We start from the raw sequence: 20,418 nt of genomic DNA, 5'->3' as shown, positions 1-20,418 counted from the left end.
GGTCAGAGGAGAAATCATGGGAAGTTAGTTCTATTAAAACTATGATATACCCTACACAATTTCCCCCCAATTCCTCCTTGTATTGTTCTTACTGATATTGTTTGTCTTTCCTTTTCCTTGGCCACCAAATAAAAGATATCAGCAAGAAATTCTTTTTTTGGAGGAAAGGACAGGGAGAGGTTGAAATTACTGTCTTGTCAGCAAGACAATATTGCTGTTCTATTTTCAAAAGGAATGATATCCAAAATTTTTGTCATAGCATTAATTCCTTCAACATTTTTATTACCTACTCTCTCTCTCTGTGTATAGATACACACACACACATATATATCATGAAAAAAATCCTTTTCAACTCTCAAAATTGATTACATACTCTAGATAGAAAGAACAGCTATACTTAACCTCAAGGAGCATTAACATTTACAATATGGCAGACACAGTGCTATAGGTCAGCGATACAAAGACAAAAATGATATTTCTGGCCCTCAAGGAGTTCATAATGTGAATTACCTTTTTTTTGGTAGTGAACAACATACTCCTCTCTTACTCCTAAAATATTGCCTTTCCAAAGAATAGACACATCTCATTTTATGGAATAAATGTGACAGTTACCTAAATAAACTATTATATAAAATCTTGCTTTTCTCATTAACAATTACATAATGGAAGTCAATTTAATCCTTTATTTTTACACCCAAACTATTCTGTATTAAAAATGTAATAATCCTTTAGCAAGTGAAAAAATAATTAAAATAATTTTCCAATGAAACAAAATGTCAAATCAGAATGTTAAAATTTCATTTTCCATAGATATTATTTACTTATGATATGCATTAATAACATCATTAGCAGATCAAATATTCCACTCAATTTTTGCAATATAAAAATGGCACCTAATCAAAGAATTATTTTATAGAACTAGGAAAAAAGTAACAAAATTCATCTGGAAGAATAAAAGGTCAAAAATATCAAAGGAATTAATGAAAAAAAATGCGAAGGAAGGTGGCCTAATCATTCCAGATCTAAAGCTATATTATAAAGTGGCAGTCATTAAAACTGGTACTGGCTAAGAAACAGAGATGTGGATCAGGGGAGTAGATTAGTACAAAGAAACAGAAGTGAATGACTATAGTAATCTACTGTTTGATAAAGCCAAAAACTACAGCTTCAGGAATAAGAAATCATTAATTGACAAAAAACTGCTGGGAAACCTGGAAAATGGTATGGCAGAAACTAGACATAGAATAGTATCTCACATCCTTTACCAAGAGAAAGTAAAATGGTACAGGATTTAGACATAAACAGTGACATTTTAAGCCAATTAGGAGAACAAGGACTAGTCTATGTATCAGATCCATGGAGAGAGGATGAGTCTATGATGAAACATTATAGAGATAGAGAACATTATAAATTACAAATGGAAAATTTTGACCATATCAAATTAAAAAGTTTTTGGACAAATAAAATCAATGCTACCAAAATTAGAAATAACACAGAAAGATGAGCAACAATTTTCACAGTGTTTCTGGTAAAGGGCTCATTTCTAAAAGATAAAGAAAACTGAGTCAAATTTAGAAGAATTCAAATCATTCTTTAATTGATAAATGGTCACAGTTTTAAGATGAAGAAATTAAAGATATCTATTGTCATATGAAAAAATGCCATAAATCATTACTGATTTGAGAAATACAAATTTCACACCTATTAGACTGGCCAATGGCAAAAAAAGAAAATGATCAAAGTTGGAGGGGATGTGGAAAAAAACTGGAACATTAATGCATTGTTGGTGGAGTTGTGAACTAATCCAAACATTCTGGGGAGCAATCTGGAATTACGCCCAAAAGGTGGTAAAACTGCGCCTACCCTTTGATCCAGCAATACCATTATTAGGTCTGTATCCCAAAGAGATCATAAAAAAGGGGAAAAGACTCACATGTACAAGGATACTTATAACAGTTTTTTGTAATGGCAAAAAATTGGAAATTAAGGGACCGCCCATCAACTGGGGAATGGCTGAACAAATTATGGTAGATGAACATTATGTAGTACTACTGTTCTACATGAAATCATCTTGGAAAGACTTGCATGAACTGATGTTAAGTTAGGTGAGCAGAACCAGGTGAACATTATACACATCAACAGCAACAATCTGAGATGAGCAATTATGATGCACACAATTCCTCTCTACAATTCAGTGATTAAGGATAATCCTAAAAGATCTATTATGGAAAATGTCATTTTCATCCAGAGGAAAAAACTATGCAGTCTGAATGCAGAGCAAAACATACTACATTTGTTTTTTAAAACTTTGCCCCCCCCCACTGCCTTAATTCTAATTCTTCGTTCAAAACATGATTACTTTGGAAATAAGTTAAATAGGACTATAAATTTACAACCTATATCAGATTACTCAGTGCAAATCAGAGTGAGGAAGGGAGGGTGATAGAAAAATGTGGAACTCAAAATCTTGCATAAAAGATGAATGCTGAAAACATGTAATTGGAAAAAATAAAAATTTAAAAACTTTAAAAAGGATGGTAACTTTTATGTTGCTATAAAAAAAATTCCTCCCAAAAGACACAACTCCAACACTCTGAAGACATGCTTAAATTAGCCTAAGGTACTGACTCACCATTTTGACAATGCAAAGAATTTAGGGTTATTTTTATTATGTCTAGCTTAATGTTTTAAAGGAAAAAACGGTGACTTAAAATAAGTACATTAGATTTAAAAAGTCACCTCTATTTATATCAAATAACCTACAGCAAGAAAACATACAGTTCTGTTAGATTCTCACTGATTTAATTAACAAAGGAAAAATACATCTGAAAATCCTGCAAAGCAGGAACCAGTACTATAATTTGTATTGAAAATTACTGTATGAAATGAGCTATAGTTTAGCACTGAAAATACCAAGATCATAGATTTAGAGTGAAAGATTTGCTACATTCTTATTTTCTAAGTGAGGAAATTGAGGCTCTTAAGAGTTTAAAATGATTTTGCCCCTAGTCACATAGGTACTAGAGAGGTTTTGAATTCAGGTCCTCTGATTCCAAATATAGTACTCTATCCTTTCACTATATAGCAACTGTCAAATTTGACAGCAGCTGCTAAGTTCATTTAATCATAAAACAGATTTTTAAAAATAAAACACTGAAAATTCAATTCTACACAATTAATTTAGTTTCTTTTATTTACAGTTAAATCCATAAAAGGTTCATTTTTTTCATATCTCTCAAATTTCAAAATAAAATTCTCAACAAATTAGTAAAGTTTACATAGACGTGTGTATATATGCATGTGCATGTATACACATATAAAGATATTCAGTCTGGACTATGCAATAGGAAGCTGAAAGGATTCAGGAGAGAGACTAGAGCTAGACAGTTTTGGAAGTCATCTATATGGAGAGGCTCACTGATCCTGGAGAAGTTGATAATATCACCAAGTTGAAAGCAAACAGAAAGGAAAGAGAAGAGGGTGGTGGAGTGTCTTAGCTGTGATAGATGAAGTATGTGACTGAGAAGGAGCAGGCAGACTCACAGGAGGGGAATGAAGAAAGTTTAGTGCCAAAAAAGCAAGTATGAAGAATAACTGGAAGGAGAGGGTATGTCAATGCAGCAGAGGCCACCCCCCCAAAAAAAACCAGAAAGGGCTATTAAGACTGAACAGTCAGAAGATTTTTAGTAACTTTGGGGACAGCAGTTTCAGCTGAATAATGAGGAGGGAATTCAGAATGAAGAGTTAAAGAAAAAAAACTATATATATTGTAAAAAGGAGTAAAGCATATAATATATTGGGAGAAACTAAAGATTAAAAAGAATGTGGGTCATGGATGGGGCAGTATGTTGGACAACAGAGTACATGCAGTTTGGCTGGTCTGATAAGAAAGGCCACCAAATCATCAGCGACTAGGAGGAAGAGGAAATAATGGGAAGGTGACATTAGAGACAGATATGGAATGATAAAGAGAATGGGAAAAGGAGTTCTCAGTAAATATGAATAGATTAGCCTTGGCAAATGGCTTTTATTGTTTTGGTGTAGAGGTAAGAGAATAAGGAGGAGTGGCAAGGGAGGCTTCAGGAGAGGAAAAAACAGTTAGAACAGCTATTAGAGTGAATGGATAGGAATCAATTAAGCAATAGCAGGATTGGATGATTACAGTGAAGGTCTGGTTGAGATTAGTCGGTATAATTTTGTAGTGCACCCTGTCAGCAACTTATGATTTCTTCCAGTTCTGATCAGCAGCATGTGAGTAGTAATGAAGAAGATGGATGGTGGATATAATTGGTTGGATTTTGACAGTAAGATTAAAATAATAGGACAAAGGACCAAGGGATTATAGAATAGAGGATAGTCTAATATTCAACTAATTCATCAAGGGATCAAGGGTTGTTTTTAGAACAGGAAGGGAACTTATCAATTAATGTATCTCTTTTATTTTATAGATGAGGAAATTGAGGTCTCAAGAAGTGACTTGTCTAAGGCAACATAACAGTAAGGAGCAAAGCTAATACTTGAACTTAGGTCTCTAATTCCAAGCCCTATACTCTTTTTACAATATCCAACTGATGAAATCTTAACTGGCATATCTTAATTTACTGCACTAACATTGAGAATGTGCAGGAAAAACTCTCTCAGATTATAATTTAGTTAACCAGGAACCTAATTCTCAAGTACAAAGAAAGACCAGTGCTTTTCAGAAATAACACCAAGGTTCAAATTTTTGGTCAAAGACAAAGTAGTAGTAGAAAAGAGTGTCTCTGGCTAAGTGATAGTGACAAGGAAAAGGCTAATATCACCTGCTCTAAAATTCCTTTCATTATTTTTTTTAGGTTTTTTTTTGTAAGGCAAACGGGGTTAAGTGGCTTGCCCAAGGCCACACAGCTAAGTAATTATTAAGTGTCTGAGACCGGATTTGAACCCAAGTACTCCTGACTCCAGGGCTGGTGCTTTATTCACTACGCCACCTAGCTGCCCCTACTACGCCACCTAGCCACCCCTAATTCCTTTCATTATTGTGGATAATTGGCTGATGACTTTGATATTCAATTTAGTAAAAAAAAAAATTAATGAGAAATTGGAATGAGAAGTTAATAAAGGCATATTTCATAAAGAAATGATCAATAAACCCCACAATCTGTACCTCCTATGTCAAATAAATAATAAACCCTTATTTTATGAATTACATAAGAGAATTTCTGGCAGCTGAGAATGAGTAGCAATCAAGTTAAAAGCTAAAATGATGAAGCATTTTATAACTGTTGTTTATTTCTCCATGTACTCTGATGTCATGATCATTATTTCTATTATAGGACAAGATTAAAAATAAGGTAACAGCACTTTTCACATCTACAGCACCTTTTCATCAATACTTCCAAAAAAATTCATTAAATCCTAACACCCCAGTGAGTCAAGATAGTGGGGATAAACTGAGGCAAGAGGTGGTGAGTAACCTAAGGCTGACCAATAAATTAATACTGTAGATGGAAACAATCTATGCATTTTGGTTCTCATTTCTGGAACCAGGAAAAAAATCATAACCAAATGACAAAATATTTCTTCTCTTAAAATAATCCGACAGAACTATATAATTTATGATTTGAAGATAAACATTTGGAACACATTCATATGAAATATCAGTTAAGAAGCTAATTTAGAAGATTTGTTTTAGTTTATGCTATATGAAAAAGAATAATTGTATTGACTCAGTTTCTTTTTAACCATTTTAGTCATGGTGTGAAAGAAGACACTGACCCAAAGGAAAAAAAAATACAGAAAGTGAAAACAGCCTACTTTATATTCAGACCCTCACCTGATACCTGTTCTCTCTCAGGAAGTGGACAGGATTTCCCATCCTGAGTCCTTTGGAATTGTCTTTGATCACTCACTGTATTGCTGTATTATCATACAGTACTGCTGTTAGTGTATACAACGTTCTCTTGTTCTGCTCACTTCACTTTGTAACAGTTCAAATAAGTCTTTCCAGGTTTTGCATTTCTTATAGGATAATACTATTCAACACAATCATATACTACAACTTGTTCAGTCATTCCCCAATTAATGACATTCTCTCAAACTCCAATTATTTACCACTACAAAAAGAGTTGCTATAAATATTTTTGCACATGTGGGGTCTTTTGCCCTTTTTTATGATCTCTTTGGGATACAGACCTAATAATGGTATTACTGGATCAAATGGCAAAATTCAACATATTCTTTCAGAGGAAAAGATGAATGTTCAATGAAATAGGGGACTTTCAAACTTACCTAATTAAAAGACCAGAACTGTCTTCAAATACAAGACTCAAGAGATATGTAAAAAAGGAAACAGAAAGAAAAAAAAAGTTAGTCAATAAGACTAAATGGTTTACATCCCTACAAGGAAAGATAATAGTTGTAACTCTTTAGAGTTGTATATTTGTTAGGACAGAAGGTTTGGGTATAAATTGATTAAGACATAAAATAAAGGATTATACTGGGAGAAAAAGAAGGGATAGGGGAGGATAAATGGCATGAAGAGCACAAAGAACATTTGTAGCAGAGGGAAAGAAGGGAGGTTGATTGAATCTTACTCTCAAGAGATTGAGCCCAAAGAAGGAATTACATATCACTCAAAATTGGATTTAGAAAAAAGAAAGGGGAAGGAGTGACTGATAGAAGGGAGGGCAGATATAGAAGGGAAAAGGAGAAAGATATAGGGAGAGACTGATAGAAGAGAGGGAAGACTGAGGGAGGTGGTGGTTAAAAGCAAAAATACTGGTGAGGAAGGACAGAGTGAAAGAAGAGAAAAAAGTATAAATGAGGTAAAACAGAATAGGGGAAATAAAGTTAGTAATCATAATGCTGAATGGGAATGGGACAAACTTTCCTATAAAAAAGAAACAGAGCAGAGAGTACAGAATCCTACAATGTTGCTCACAAGAAATACATCTGAAGCAGAGAGATATACATAGAGAAAAAGTAAAAGCCTGGAGCACAATATATTATGCTTTAGCTGAAGTAAAAAAAAAGTAGGGGTAGTAATTCTGATTTCAAATAAAACAAAAGCAAAAAGAGTCATATAAGGAAGGAAACTATAGCTTGTTAAAAGGCACCAAAGACAATGCACCAAGTGGTAAAACATTCAATTCTTAGAGAAGTTAAGAGTTACTGGAATAGATAGGAAAACTATACTATTAGGACACCTCAAAATCCCTCTCTCAGAATTGATGTTTGTCCTTCATTCTTAAAGAAGACTATGACATCAGAGGAGTGATACCATGACATGCACATGAATTGGATTGGGGGGGGGGTCCCTAAGACACCAGTCTCACTTTCTTCTCCACAGTCATCTGGGTCCATATATGAATTAGGATGATGGGAGATGACTCTGGATGTGAGGCAATCAAGGTTAAGTGACTTGCCCAAGGTAACACGGCTAGTAAGTGTCTGAGACCAAATTTGAACTTGGGTCCTCCTGATGTTAGGGGTCAGTGGTTTACCCACTGTCTCAAGAATTAGATAAATCTAACTACAGAATGTTTTATTTTTCAATAGCTCAAGGATCATGTCTAAAATCTTTCTTAGATCTCGACTACTCTGACCTACAATGCAGATCTTAGTTACTTGTTTAATTAACATAATATATTCCAAAAATTTAGGAGCTAACAAAACCAGAATCTGACTAGAAATATATTTCATAACAAAGCATGAATGATAGTCATCATTTACAATAAGGAAAAAAACCAACAACTGACCCTTCCTTTTGGGAGTTTAAATCTTTTCTAACCTCATACAATAGTGTAATGTGGTTACTGATTATATACCATAAAAATGCTCCAGTAACTAGTCTACAAAAAGAAATAACTGCTATGCAAAATTAAAATAGTCAAAATGCTACATTCAAAACAGTTCAGGACTAAACTAAGATTATAAATTAAAAATAATTTGCTGATTTGTAATAGCAAGTGTTTCCTTATCAAGAGTTCCCTATGAAGATCACAGATATGGACCAAAAATATGCAACTATAATATTATTCTACAAACATTTGTTTTCCTAATATTAATTTGCTATAATTTTATTAATTTGTTTTTGAAAAAGGAAAATTCATTTCTAAATAAACAATTTTTGCTAAAACTATTTTAACTGTCTAAATCTAGAAAATTTTAAATCATCAGTTGCTGGAATTTAACTAACAAAATTGTGTCTTAAATGCCTACCTGCGCATTGGCTTTCCGTCCATGCACCATGAAGAGAATCCTTCTCTCCAAATCTTAAAACTCAATCTAAAAAAAAAAAGAAAAGCATCAACCTTAAAGCAAATTGTTACCATTTTTAATCAACATTAGTTCTAAAGAATACATAGATTCATTTTCTATTCTCATGGAATATGAATTTTAAAAAATTAAGGTAATCTCTAATTCAAAGATTTAACATTCAAGTTTCTGTAGGATAAAAATAATTGACTTTAATAAGAACCAGATAATCCATTATTTCATTATCTTAAAGGGAAATAAGTGAGAGCTAGGCTATTGGAGCAATCTTGCCTTTCTTTAACTTTAGGAGCACTGTCTCTTAATTGAGCATTCACATAGTGCATGGCCCTGCCTGGAACAATTTTTTCTTTTAGTTTTTTTTTTCAAGACAATGGGGTTAAATGGCTTGACCAAGGCCACAGAGCTAGGTAATTATTAAGAGTCTGAGGCTGGATTTGAATTCAGGTCCTCCTGACTCCAGGGTCAGTGTTGTATCCACTGTGCCACCTAGCTGCCCCAGCCTGGAACAATTTTTTAAAAAATATTTTTATGTCAGTTTTCAACAATCGATAAATGAAGAAGCATTTATTAAAATATAGCATTCTGTGCTAGTTGATGAGGCTGCAAAAACAAAAAACTGAATAGTCTCTGCTGTCCGGAAACTTAACGTTCTACAGATGAGGACAAGGACTAGGGCTGTAAATCACATGGAACTCTCAAGTTGGAATGTCCCTCTACTGATGTGGGCAGGTGCTTTCTCTTTGTCTCTCTGGCTCTTGGCTCTTTCTCTATACTTTCTGTGATATGGGCAAATACAAATATATTTAGTGGAAGCTTGCATTTAGAGTACTTATATGTGCCAGGCACTATGAGAAAAGCTTTGCAACTATTTGATCTTCACCACAGCCTTGCTACCATCATCATCATCATCATCATCATCACCAACTACTGCTATTTCTATTAGACAGATCATCATCATCATCATCATCACCAACTACTGTTATTTCTATTAGACAGATCATCATCATCATCACCAACTACTGCTATTTCTATCAGACAGATCATCATCATCATCACCATCATCATCACCAACTACTGCTATTTCTATCAGACAGATCAGCAGCAGCAACTACTGCTATTTCTATTACACAGATCATCACCATCATCATCATCACCAACTACTGCTATTTCTATCAGACAGATCAGCAGCAGCAACTACTGCTATTTCTATTACACAGATCATCACCATCATCATCATCACCAACTACTGCTATTTCTATCAGACAGATCAGCAGCAGCAACTACTGCTATTTCTATTACACAGATCACCATCATCATCATCACCAACTACTGCTATTTCTATCAGACAGATCAGCAGCAGCAGCAGCAACTACTGCAATTTCTATCAGACAGATGAGGAAACCGAGTCTGCCCGTGGCAGACCTGAACTCGGGCTCCTGACTTCAGGCCCGGCACCCCAGCTCCCTCTCCCAGTGTGAGGGGCAGGAGGGCACGCTCACTCGCGGGGGCACACCCCTGGATTCTGGGGGACATGTTTGCACCTACACACGCAGCAGGACGTCAAACAAGATCAGTGCCAGGTTGTCTGGGGGAAGGGGGCAGGGGTACCCCCCCCCAGAGCGGAAGGGGAGGGGGCGTGCGTTCCATCCTGCTCGTGCGAGGCAGGCTGGGCCCCGTAACGGCCCTGGGGTGGGGTGGGGTGGGGGCGGCAGGGCCGGGCTCTCTCCGGGGAGAGGGGGCGTCATGGAGGACAAGCCTGGGAAGGTAGGCGGCCGCGGAGGGGGCGTGCGGGTCGGGGAGGGGGTTGGCCCAAGGTCACCGTCGGCGCCCCGGCCCCGGCCCCGGCCCCGGCCCCCTTTCGCGGCCACGCGGCCCTGGAGCGCCTGAGCCAACTTGGGGTCCCGGCCTGGGCGCCCGGGCTTCCCGGCTCCCGCCACCCTCGGGGCAGACGGGGCAACGACTGGGCCAAGGTCACCCCGGCGGCGGCGGGTGCGGGGTCGCGCTCCCCGGAGCCTGTCGGCGCGGCCCCGGCCGCCGGCCCGCCCCGGGGCTCGTGGGCGCAGCGGAGCCGCCCCGGCCCCGGCCCCGGCCCCGGCCCCGGCCCCGGCCCCGGCCCCGGCCCCGGCCCCGGCCCCGGCCCCGGCCCCGGCCCCGGCCCCGGCCCCGGCCCCGGCCCCGGCCCCGGCGGCAGCGGCGGGGCGCGCACGCCCGCCCACCCGGGCCCCGCCGCGGGCGCACTCACCCGGACGCCGCCGCCCCGCCGCCGCCGCCACCGCAGGACCGGAGCCCCTCGGAGCCACTTCCTGCTAGTCTGTGGCCAGCGGCCGGAAGCGGTCCGGCGCCAAAAGCGCGTAGGGAGGAAGCGCGCGCTCCTGAAGAGGATTCCGGGGAGCCGCGCGGCGGGGCGGGGCGCGGCGGGGCGGGGCGGGCCGGGCCGCGGGGGCCTCGGCGTACCGGACACCGGGGCCAGCCAGACTGGCCCTGCCCTCAGGGCGCACAGCCCCGGGGAGGGCAGGCCATGTCTCCCGGCCTCGGCTCCCGCACCCGCCCCTTGGCCTAACTGAGCTGAGTTCAGTTCAACCGAATTCCGTGGGAAACGTGAGAAGCCTCCGTTCAGGACTGTCCAGTCCTGCAGAGCCGCCGGAGACGGGGCCGGGGCCTGCGGACAGGCGCGGGGAGGGGCTGCGCCGTGACCGTGGCCGTGGCCGTGGCCCCCACAAGTAACAGAGTAGCGAGGCAGCTGCCAGCCCGGCCCGGGCAGCGGGGCAGCCAAGGCCGAGGGCCACCTCGGATGCTGCGAGTCAAGCAGATGAGCCGGGGTAAGTCGCCTTCTCTGCCGCCCCGAAAATGGGCAAGGACGGCATGGCGGGGTTATGGGCCAGATGAGACGGATTCAGACCTCCCAGATCTCCCAGTTCCAGATCTGCAATCCTCCTCTTAAGATACAGTGACGTGAGTTGCAAGATGTCCTGAAAGAATTCAGACAAGTTCGGCAAAGGTCTTTGTTTGGGGGATCGCACGCCCCAAGATTGAACTGGCCTCTCAAAGGGAGACAGCGATTCGACAGAGGAGAGGGTGAGCTTTTAAATGGGAGACATGAGGTACTCAGGCCATCCTTCCTTAAAACAGAAATTGAGACAAAGATGTTGTTCTGCTGTCGCACATCTTTATCATTTGCCTAAATTTTCCTGTAGCATTGTGAGAAGTTAAAGGATCTTGATTAAGGGGCGAATATGTAGCTAGTTACAGAGGCCAAAACTTGTTTAGCTAACTTAGAATTTAGAGAATTGGAAGTCAAGTGGCTCAAATCGTATGCCTGCATCTTACTATAGCACTTCAGATGTGCTTTAGTATTAGCCTATAAGACAAGGCTTTAATTTTGTTGATATTGAGACTCTGATGTGATTACAGAGATTTGCCACTAAAGACATAAAGGGAAATGCTCTCCCATTTATTCAGATGTCAATTCTAGGTTGAGGTCATATGGATGGCCAAATGCAATTGAGCCAGGCTTATGTTGGGGAATCTAACTGTGCCAAATGGTCGTTCTCCCAGCCTTTCCCATGAGAACTCCACCTGCATTTTATGCATGTAAAACCCCATAGAAAACCATCTCATAGAACAGAACCTTTTTTTCTACCAAGGTATAGATATTTAGCTATTATATAAATTAATATATCTACATAAAGCCAATTTGGATATTTATAACATCATTTGAGGACTATATTTAGTCAAACAATCATAGTTAATTAATTAGAGATAAATTAAGCTTTAAAAAGCTACTAGATTTGTTTGCTTTCAAGTCCCTTTTGAGATTACCTTGGCAAGCCCAGACCAATATCAGCCTGAGAGTTGGAGGTCCCCCAGCCTTGCCATAGAACATCCAAATGGAGTGATCCAGAAAGTGATCTTTTTTGAGATAAACAAAGGAAAGCACATGGAAAGATAAGAAAGGCCAGAAAAGAACCTTGATAAATGCTTGGAGGGTATGGCCTGGATTAAGATGCAACAAAGGACATTGAAGAGGAACAGTGTTAAGGAGAGTGTGGGAGAAGAGAGATCAAAAAAAGTCATAGGAGTGAGCATTTTAAAAATCCTCCACAGCCTTGGAGAGGGCAATTTCATTTGTGTGATAGAGTCAGAAACCAGATTGCAAGGGGTTGACAGGATGAAAGATGAAGTGAATAGGGTGATTATTGACATCTCTCTTCCAGGAAGCTGTCTATGAAGAAAGAGAAGGGAGATAAAAGATGTAAAGTGAGGAGTTACTTGGGTCAAGGAAAGGCTTTCTAATGGTGGAAGAGGATGGCACCAGGGAAGGGAGCCAATAGGTGGGAAGAAACTGGAGTTTAGAGTGATGACAGGAGAATCAGGGACACAAAGTAGAGATGTTGACCTCAGCTAAGAGAAGGCTGGACCAAAAAAAGGAGAGAGGGAAATTATATAGAGGGGTTCCAAGGGAGCTTGTGTGGCTTGGTCCTAGTAAAACAGGAGTCAAATTCCCCGTTGAAAGGGAGTGGGATGGGGCTTTTCAAGAGACTTGAGGAGGGAGGCTTTGAGAAGACTACCATGGAAAGTTATACTCAGGAAGGAATAAAGTAGCTGTCCTGTATTAGTGAGGACCTGCCTGTGGTCTCATCACAGACTTGTAGTGCATTTAACTTGTGGTAGATTTAACACAGTCACTTCCTAGGGAGCTACATATAAGTAGAATAGAGAATCATGAAGATAATAGTTAGCATTTTTTATATAGTACTTTAAGGTTTGCAAAGGACCTTACAACTATCTCATTCTAGTCTTACAATAATCCTGGGATTTTATCCCTATTTTACAGATGAAGAAACTGAGGCTGACTGTTTAAGTGACTTGTGTCAGCTAGTAAGTAGTCGAGGCCGGATATGAACTCAGACACCATTAATTATCTCAAAAAAAGGTTATTTATGGGAATTATTCCAGGGTATAGGTCTGGAAAGGGATGATTGATTAGGGTAAAGTAACAAAGGATTATAGAATCAAGAATATTAAGGGAAGAAAATGAGAACAATTAGAATCAGACTGGAAGAAAAGAAAGGGGTACCATTAGGATGGAGCATAGGTATAAGAGGAGTGAAACAGAGGGAGATATTGAAGTGATGAGAGAGAATTTCAGAGTTTGGGATCATGAAGGCCAAATAATTATGGATAAGATCAAGAGTATGCCTGTTCTCTGTTTGCCTGAGGTAGAATGAGGTCATGAAAATGTTGAGAAGGATGATCAGTTGGCAGCCCCAGGGTATTGACTTGCCTAAGGCCACACAACTAGATCATTATTAAGTGTCTGAGGTCAGATTTGAACTCAGGTACTCCTGACTCCAGGGCAGGTGCTCTATCAGTATGCCACCTAGTCACCCCCATCAACTCTTTAAAAAAAAGGAAGCTAGTAGATGGCAATGAGAATCTGGGGGAGGGGGAAATGCCATCAATGAATAGATGGAACATTAAAGGAGGTTGCTGAATGATGGTGGCAAAGGAGGGTTGGAGATAAGTGCTGGAGAGATGGGGAGGATATGTCCTCCTCCTTGGTACTTTTGAGGGACATGAGAGAACGCTTACCTACTACTAGCGAGGGTGTTCAGGAATGAGATGGTATCTAAATGGGTGGGGAACTTTCTACATGGCCCACAAAATCATTTGGTCTGGCACTGCTACAGCAACCACAGGCAGCATTTGAAATTCAATACATTTAGGAGCTTTTTAAGGATGAATAAATGAAATATTTGATCAACTGTAGCAGGCTAATTTTAAGTTGATAATTTTATATGCTCTGTGAATGCTGTTATAAATATCCAAATGGCCTTTGGAGACAAAAAGGTTTCCCATCCCTATGATAGAGGAAGCTAGGTTTCATAAGTGCACAAAAATAGAATTTGGTGGGAAGAGCTCTAAGACAAAGGGAAGTTTGTTACCCATTGGAAGGGGGAGAGGGTAGTCAGTTTTCCAGAAAGTGCAATGAAAGGCAAGTGCAGAACAGGATAGGGTCTTAGGAAGATTAGGGCTGGGGTGGATGGGAATGAGAGAGGAAGGTGGTAGCCAGGGTAGAGAGATGTTTTTTCCCTCAACAGAAGAAGTAGATGTGATGGGAATGTACTAGTAATAGGTTGGGGAATTGGTAATATCTTCCTGGGGCTTCCACCCTTAAGGGTTCTTTCAGAAGGAAGGAGGATTATCATTGTGTTCTAACACATAAGTGGGAAGGAGAGACATTCTTCTGAGTCTGTAAATATCTGGTGACCAAATCCTCAAGGGCCTGAATAAGCTCACATTTGGTCCTAGTTCCTTTACTTGATCTCAAAATGGAAGGGAATGATGATAGTGGGAAGATGCTTTATCCTTGGACCAAGTTTTGGAGGCCTGGTGTCTGGGCTGCAGGAAGTTGGCTGGGTGAAGACTGAATCTTTTGTGGATGAGAATTTCAGGTCCAGGATTACCTCTCTGTACTACCAAGGTCATTAGAACCAGAAAAGGCCAGCTGTCTCTTCAGAGAAGTAGCTTCCTTGGCAGATAGACACACGAAGGGATTACTGCCAAAGGAGATGAAAAATTCTGCAGTATTTCTTGCATAATTCCAAACTGTTTTCTAGGAGAAAGTAGGAGAAAGGTGAGCAGAATGTCTTGCAAAAGACCTGTACATAGCCAGTTTACTAATTCTGCTAAAAAGAAAAGAACAAGGTTATTTTGGTATTTATAAATTTTTTTAGGCTATTGGCAGACAATTTATCTGGGTGCTGGTTTACCCTCCATTTACTAATCTTGTGCTTCAGTTTCTTCTAAACCACCTTCACTGACTTGTTCTTGTACAGCAATGCTGGCTTGTAGCAACTGCTATGTTTTAAAATAAATTTTCAAACTATAATAACAACTGGTGTGCATTTATCCCTGAAACCACTACCTGAGATAGATCATGCAAAGGTTATTCCCATTTTACCTGGAGCTTCCAGAGGTAAAGTGACTTACCTTTGGTCTTACAGCTAGTAAATGTCAGAGGCAGGATTCAAACCCAAATCTTCCTACTCACACTTTACCAATTAACTTTCCATCACTCCTGTAGTGTCCAATTCAAATCGAGATAGGGCCCTTCAACCATACTGAGGATTCTTGCTGTATTGACTGTTTACATTTTTAAATATTTTCTTAGTGTTACTGCATTTTCATTTATCTTATTAAATATTTCCCATTTACATTTTAATCTGATTTAGTCTGTCCTCTAGAATGTGGTTCTGTGTCTTTGACAACTCTGCTTTTTTCACATGGCTCCTTTGTGATGATGGGTTGTTGTGGACCTTGTTCTTCAAAAATACATTTTAAGAAGTACATTGTTGCTCATTCAACAAGCATTTAAGTGTCTTTGTATGGCCAGAAAAGTGCTAAGGATACAAATAAAGTCAAAAGACCATCCCTGCCCTCAGAGCCTTGGCTGATGGGGGGAGGGGGGGAGACCACATGCAAACAAGAAAGAGGCAGGACAAATTGGGGATAATCAGCAGACTAGCCCTTGATGGCACTAGCCCTTAATCTCTTTTTGTTGCTGTAATCTCTAGCATTTTTTTTTGTGTTTGAAACAAAAGCTTCCGAATATTGTTAGCCGATAAAGCTGCTGTATATATATTGGTTCTCCTCCTTCTCATTCTACTTTATTCTTGCTACTCTCTGCTCCTGGGATAGATCCCCCTCAGTTTTGCCAAACTTCCTTTTCTCCCTTCCCTCTGGGATTGAAAGAGCACAGTAGGGGGGGGGAAACTGGGCCTGAAATCAGAAGATCTAGGTTCCCATCTCAGCCCCATTCTATACTGGTTAATTTGGGGTAAGGGATTTTCACTTTTCCTTCTCATTTGTGAAATTGAAAATTTGATAATCTCACTAAATCCCACAGAGGATTACAAGAGATGACTTCTGGGGTCCCTTCCATCTCTTACTTAGATAAAACTAAGAGCTAGAAAAGACCTTTGCTTAAAAAGACCCGGATCCCCCGTAGCATCCAGGGCCACATCCTGTCATTCTGATCCATATCTGGCCACTGGACCCAGGTAGCTCTGGAGGAGAAAGTGAGGTTGGTGAGTTAACTCAGCCCCCTCCCCACCTCACTTAAATCCAATGCTCATACTTGTCACAGCATCACCTCCTTGAGGTCATGGTCTCCTAGAAGAAAGAAAGACAAACAACAAATCCAGGACTCTTCATTTGGCAGACTGGTAGCGAAGCACACCAACCATTGCCGATGGCAAAACCCCAGTCTTCCTACAGATGAGGAACATTTTGACACTGCTACTTCATTGATGCTTAGGGCTTTCTTTTATGTGGTCAGCTTGGGACTTCAGATCTCTGCAGGTCAGCCCTTGGGGCTTAGAATTTGTATCACAGAGAGCCCAAGGGGGTCCTGGACAACAAGGCCAGGCTTAACAACTGGCTCCTGGCAGGGACAGAAGAAACCAAGGCAGAATTCCTCTAGAGCAAACAGCTCAAGTTGGGGTCCTCGAGGAGTGTCGTGCAGGTTTCACAAACTCTCCTCAGAAACCCTTCCTTTGAGAGCAGAAGCTAAGCCTGGCCAGAGCTTCAGGCTCCAACCCTGTGGGAAGCTGGTGGTGCTGGCTGGAGGCTGGGCCAGAGGGCTGGAATGGGGGATGGGGGAGGGGCCCTGGCATTCCTCCTGGCCACAGGGGAGGGAGTGGGTGGCCAGATGCTGAGCCCCTGCCTCCACCTCACCCATCAGGAGCTGCCCAGGGAAGGCCCAGGCAGCAATTACTATGGTACTGGAGAAAGCCAGTAGCCCAGAGACAGTAAGAGAAGGGGTGGGGGGTGGGGTGGACTAAGGTTGGCCTGAGGCTGAGTTCAGTTTGGTCTGGATAATGGGGAGGCAGAGGGATGTCCCCAACATCAGCCTCTGGGAAGGGGCAGCTATCTGATTCTCTCACTGGCATCTGAGTGTGTGTGTGTGTGGGGGGGGCGGAGATTAGTCGCTCTTCCCATAATGGCATAGAGTGATGCTCTCTTTTTCTGGGAAGTCTCTCTGAATCCACAACTCAGTGTCTATCACTTCCTCCTGTCTTTCTGGTCTTGGCAGGCCAAACATTTCTTTGTGTTGAGTTGCTATCTGCAGAGAACCCTGAGAAAGAAAGGATGATGTCTTGGGAATTGTTCTCAGGGATTTCCTTGAGCCTGGTGGCAACTCTCTTGGGGGTCAGATAGTAAAGGTCTTTTCCTTTGGAGTAGTCATCACCATCATCATCTTTATCATTCTCCTAACAACAAATCCCCATTCTGCTATCTGCTATTAGAGTTGTGCTGAAGATAAGGTGGCATCCCATTCCAATTCCAGTTATGTTATGTTATTTTGGGGGGGGGGTTATAAGGCAGTGGGGGGGGGGTTAAATGACTTGCCCAAAGTCACACAGCTAGGTATTTATTAAATGTCTAAGGTTGGATTTAAACTCAGGTCCTCCTGACTCCAGGGAAGACTCTCTATCCACTGTGCCACATAGTTGCTCCTGTTATTATGTTATTGCACAGTTTACCTGTGCAACTTTATACAGCATTAAATATAAAAGGACTAATAGTTAAAAACTAGTCCCAGGCCTATTTCTATCTGAACTCCATTGAGAAAGATGAGAATTAGAATAATAATGATGATGATGACATTTATAGAACATGTTATACTTTTCAAATTACTTCATATACATTATGTCAGTTAATTGCCCAGAGCCCACAAAAATAGGATAAGTATTCTCATTTTGAGTGATGAGAGAATTGAGTTATGGAGAAGTTAAATGATTTGTTAATAGTCCCAGCTAATTGGCAACAAGAGGCAGGTCTAGAACATAAAATAATAGTGTTCCTTCCATTTAAACCACACTGCTCTCTTGTAATTCCATAGTATCATTAATTATGTCTTTTAGCCTGAGTTGGTGGTGATTGTTGTGTCATTGAGAGATAAAAAGAAAAAAAAAAGATGGTGCAAAATACATAGTGGAGTGCCTTCATCTTGTTAGGGTCACCCTGGGTACCAGGGTTTGGTCTTCAAATTTACAAGTTTAGAAATTTAATTTTATCTTTTCACTTAGGAGTGAACATAACCTGAAGGTGATTGATTCACATGAAGTAACTTTAAAAAAGGCAATTTTGTAAATCTTAAAGGCAGTTTATTAATTCACAGTGACAAAATTGCTGATATTATTGTCATCTTGTCAATGCATTCTGTCTCTAATAAGAAAGTTTATTTGGTAAGCAAAATTACTATTGCAAGGTTGCTTGGTGATTATAGTTAAGGCAAAGGAAGTTGATTGATCTAGATATCATCTTTAAGTTATAATAGCTTGCTGTATTCTTGACCACAAGTCTTTATCTGCTAGGCAGACAGAGATATTCAATTTGACTGGTCAGCACACCTAATCTAAATGATGCTGTGGGGGTCCAGCTTCTGCAGGGGTCCAGCTTCTGTGGGGTCCTTGGAACCTGACAGGGGGGATAGAGTTGGCGAAATGAGTCGAGTCAACAAGTGGGTAAAGGCAGGAGCAGGTTGACTGACTGTCAGCTGCTTGGATTTATTTTTATAGTCTCAGAATCATGTATGTTTCAAGCAAGCAAGCTAAGATCATTTCCTTGGTTACAAAAGTGTACAATTTTCATCATCAATCGTATAATTCATGTGGTTACAAGTTTTAATCATGTGATTACAAGTTTAATTAATAATCATATAGTTAATTGATTTCTTATCCCTACTCAGACCATGATGACCTCAACCTATTACCTTATTTATTACTACATTGTATAATTGTTAATTCATTTAAAGTTATTAATTAAGCAATTCTTTTAATGGAAAGTTTTTTATATTTTCTGTGTAAGTAATGTTTTTTGATACACTTCCTTCATAATCTATAGTGAGGGTCATTATACTTGTCCACCCATCCGTTAACTCTTACAATAACCAATTTTTCTTTCAGGCCTTGTTGGTAGAAGCCACAGTTTCTGTGACTTTTTTATTCTTTCCCATGAAATTAAGGCTGCTGGAGTTCACATACTGGTCACCTGTACTAACTATTTTCTCACCATCTTTTTCATGTATTCCTGTATTTTCTCACCATCTTTTTCATATTTTCCTGTGTATGATAAGGGAGGCAAAACTATTAATTTCCCTGGAATTCTAACTGACCCATCTTGTATCTGTATTCCCTGTATATATTCTGACATCTCCTTGGAATTCCCAGTGTTGGGTTTTCCAGAGATTTCATAATATTGAAGCCTTTTGTATGCCTCAGGGAGAGGCAGTCCTGTTAAATTTGGACAGAGTTTACAATCTGTTTTATTCAAGGAATTTTTCTGAAATCCTTCCTTTATAGTCATTCCACTATTAGGGTGAGTAAATATTGTAATCAATAATAAACCTATAAATATTGGTATGCATGAAATCCCTATATATATATATATATATATATATATAGAAGAAGGAAATGTTGTTCCATCAGGCAGTGTGATAGCCTTGAGTCTTCTTGCTGTGACTGTGTCAAACAGCTTAGAGACCCTGGCTCCCAGCATGATGCTAGAGAAACGTTTTTATTTTGGATACTTCTTTTTCTAGACACCTTTCAGGGAACTGAATAATTTAGTGTTTGGTTAATTTCAACAATATGAATATTCCCAATATCTTTTCCGATCATAGTCCATCTGGAGTTCACCCCAATTCCTTCTTGACCACATTCTTCCACAAATACTCTGGAGACAATCTACCTAATGAATTGGGTTGGGGCTGAGGAGGTGGGTGCAAACTTTCATAAAGTCACAGGGTCACAAAAGGACCTCTGAAGTCAATTGACTAACTGACTTATTTTACAAATGAGGAAACTGAAGCCTAGAAAGGTTAAGCAATTTGAGCAAGGTCATATAAGTAATAGAAAGTGATAAAACCAGGACATGAATCTAGGTACTCTGACAATAAACCATCTCCCTATGTCATGAGGATGAGACAAGTTTCATGGACTTTTATGCAGAATTTGGACTGTCCATTTTGTTACCCTTTGCTCTTCTTCTGTGACTGGTCCACTGCTTCAGTTTCCCTCCTGCCAGTCTGACCAGTCCTCAGTCTTTTTTGTTTGATTACCATCCATAACTCATCCCCTAATGCACATCAAA

At 40.2% G+C, this 20,418-nt stretch overlaps 2 protein-coding genes across 9 annotated transcripts in view; one reads left to right on the top strand and one right to left on the bottom strand.

Annotated features, from left to right (window-relative positions):
* KLHL20 (kelch like family member 20) overlaps window positions 1-10,586 on the bottom strand; it is a 75,672-nt gene extending 65,086 nt beyond the window's left edge. Inside the window, exons 1-3 of one of the 2 annotated variants that reach the window (XM_074222045.1) lie at window positions 10,502-10,586; window positions 8,203-8,268; window positions 6,271-6,306 (exon numbers count right to left, since the gene is read on the bottom strand). In XM_074222045.1, the coding sequence (XP_074078146.1) occupies window positions 6,271-6,306; window positions 8,203-8,225 (59 nt within the window). In that variant the 5' untranslated portion in view covers window positions 8,226-8,268; window positions 10,502-10,586. The remainder of the gene's footprint in view (window positions 1-6,270; window positions 6,307-8,202; window positions 8,269-10,501) is intronic. The other variant, XM_074222046.1, reaches the window with a different exon arrangement.
* The window catches only part of ANKRD45 (ankyrin repeat domain 45), an 87,795-nt gene continuing 77,328 nt past the window's right edge, over window positions 9,952-20,418 (top strand). For 5 of the 7 annotated variants that reach the window (XM_074222050.1, XM_074222051.1, XM_074222052.1 and 2 more), the window contains exon 1: window positions 9,952-10,023. In XM_074222050.1, coding sequence (XP_074078151.1) covers window positions 10,003-10,023 — 21 coding nt within the window. In that variant the 5' untranslated portion in view covers window positions 9,952-10,002. The other 2 variants (XM_074222048.1, XM_074222049.1) reach the window with 2 other exon arrangements.

This window comes from Macrotis lagotis, chromosome 2 (genome assembly GCF_037893015.1).
Source record: "Macrotis lagotis isolate mMagLag1 chromosome 2, bilby.v1.9.chrom.fasta, whole genome shotgun sequence".
Classification (NCBI taxonomy): Eukaryota; Metazoa; Chordata; class Mammalia; order Peramelemorphia; family Peramelidae; genus Macrotis; species Macrotis lagotis.
This window is presented reverse-complemented; position numbering and strand designations above follow the sequence as displayed.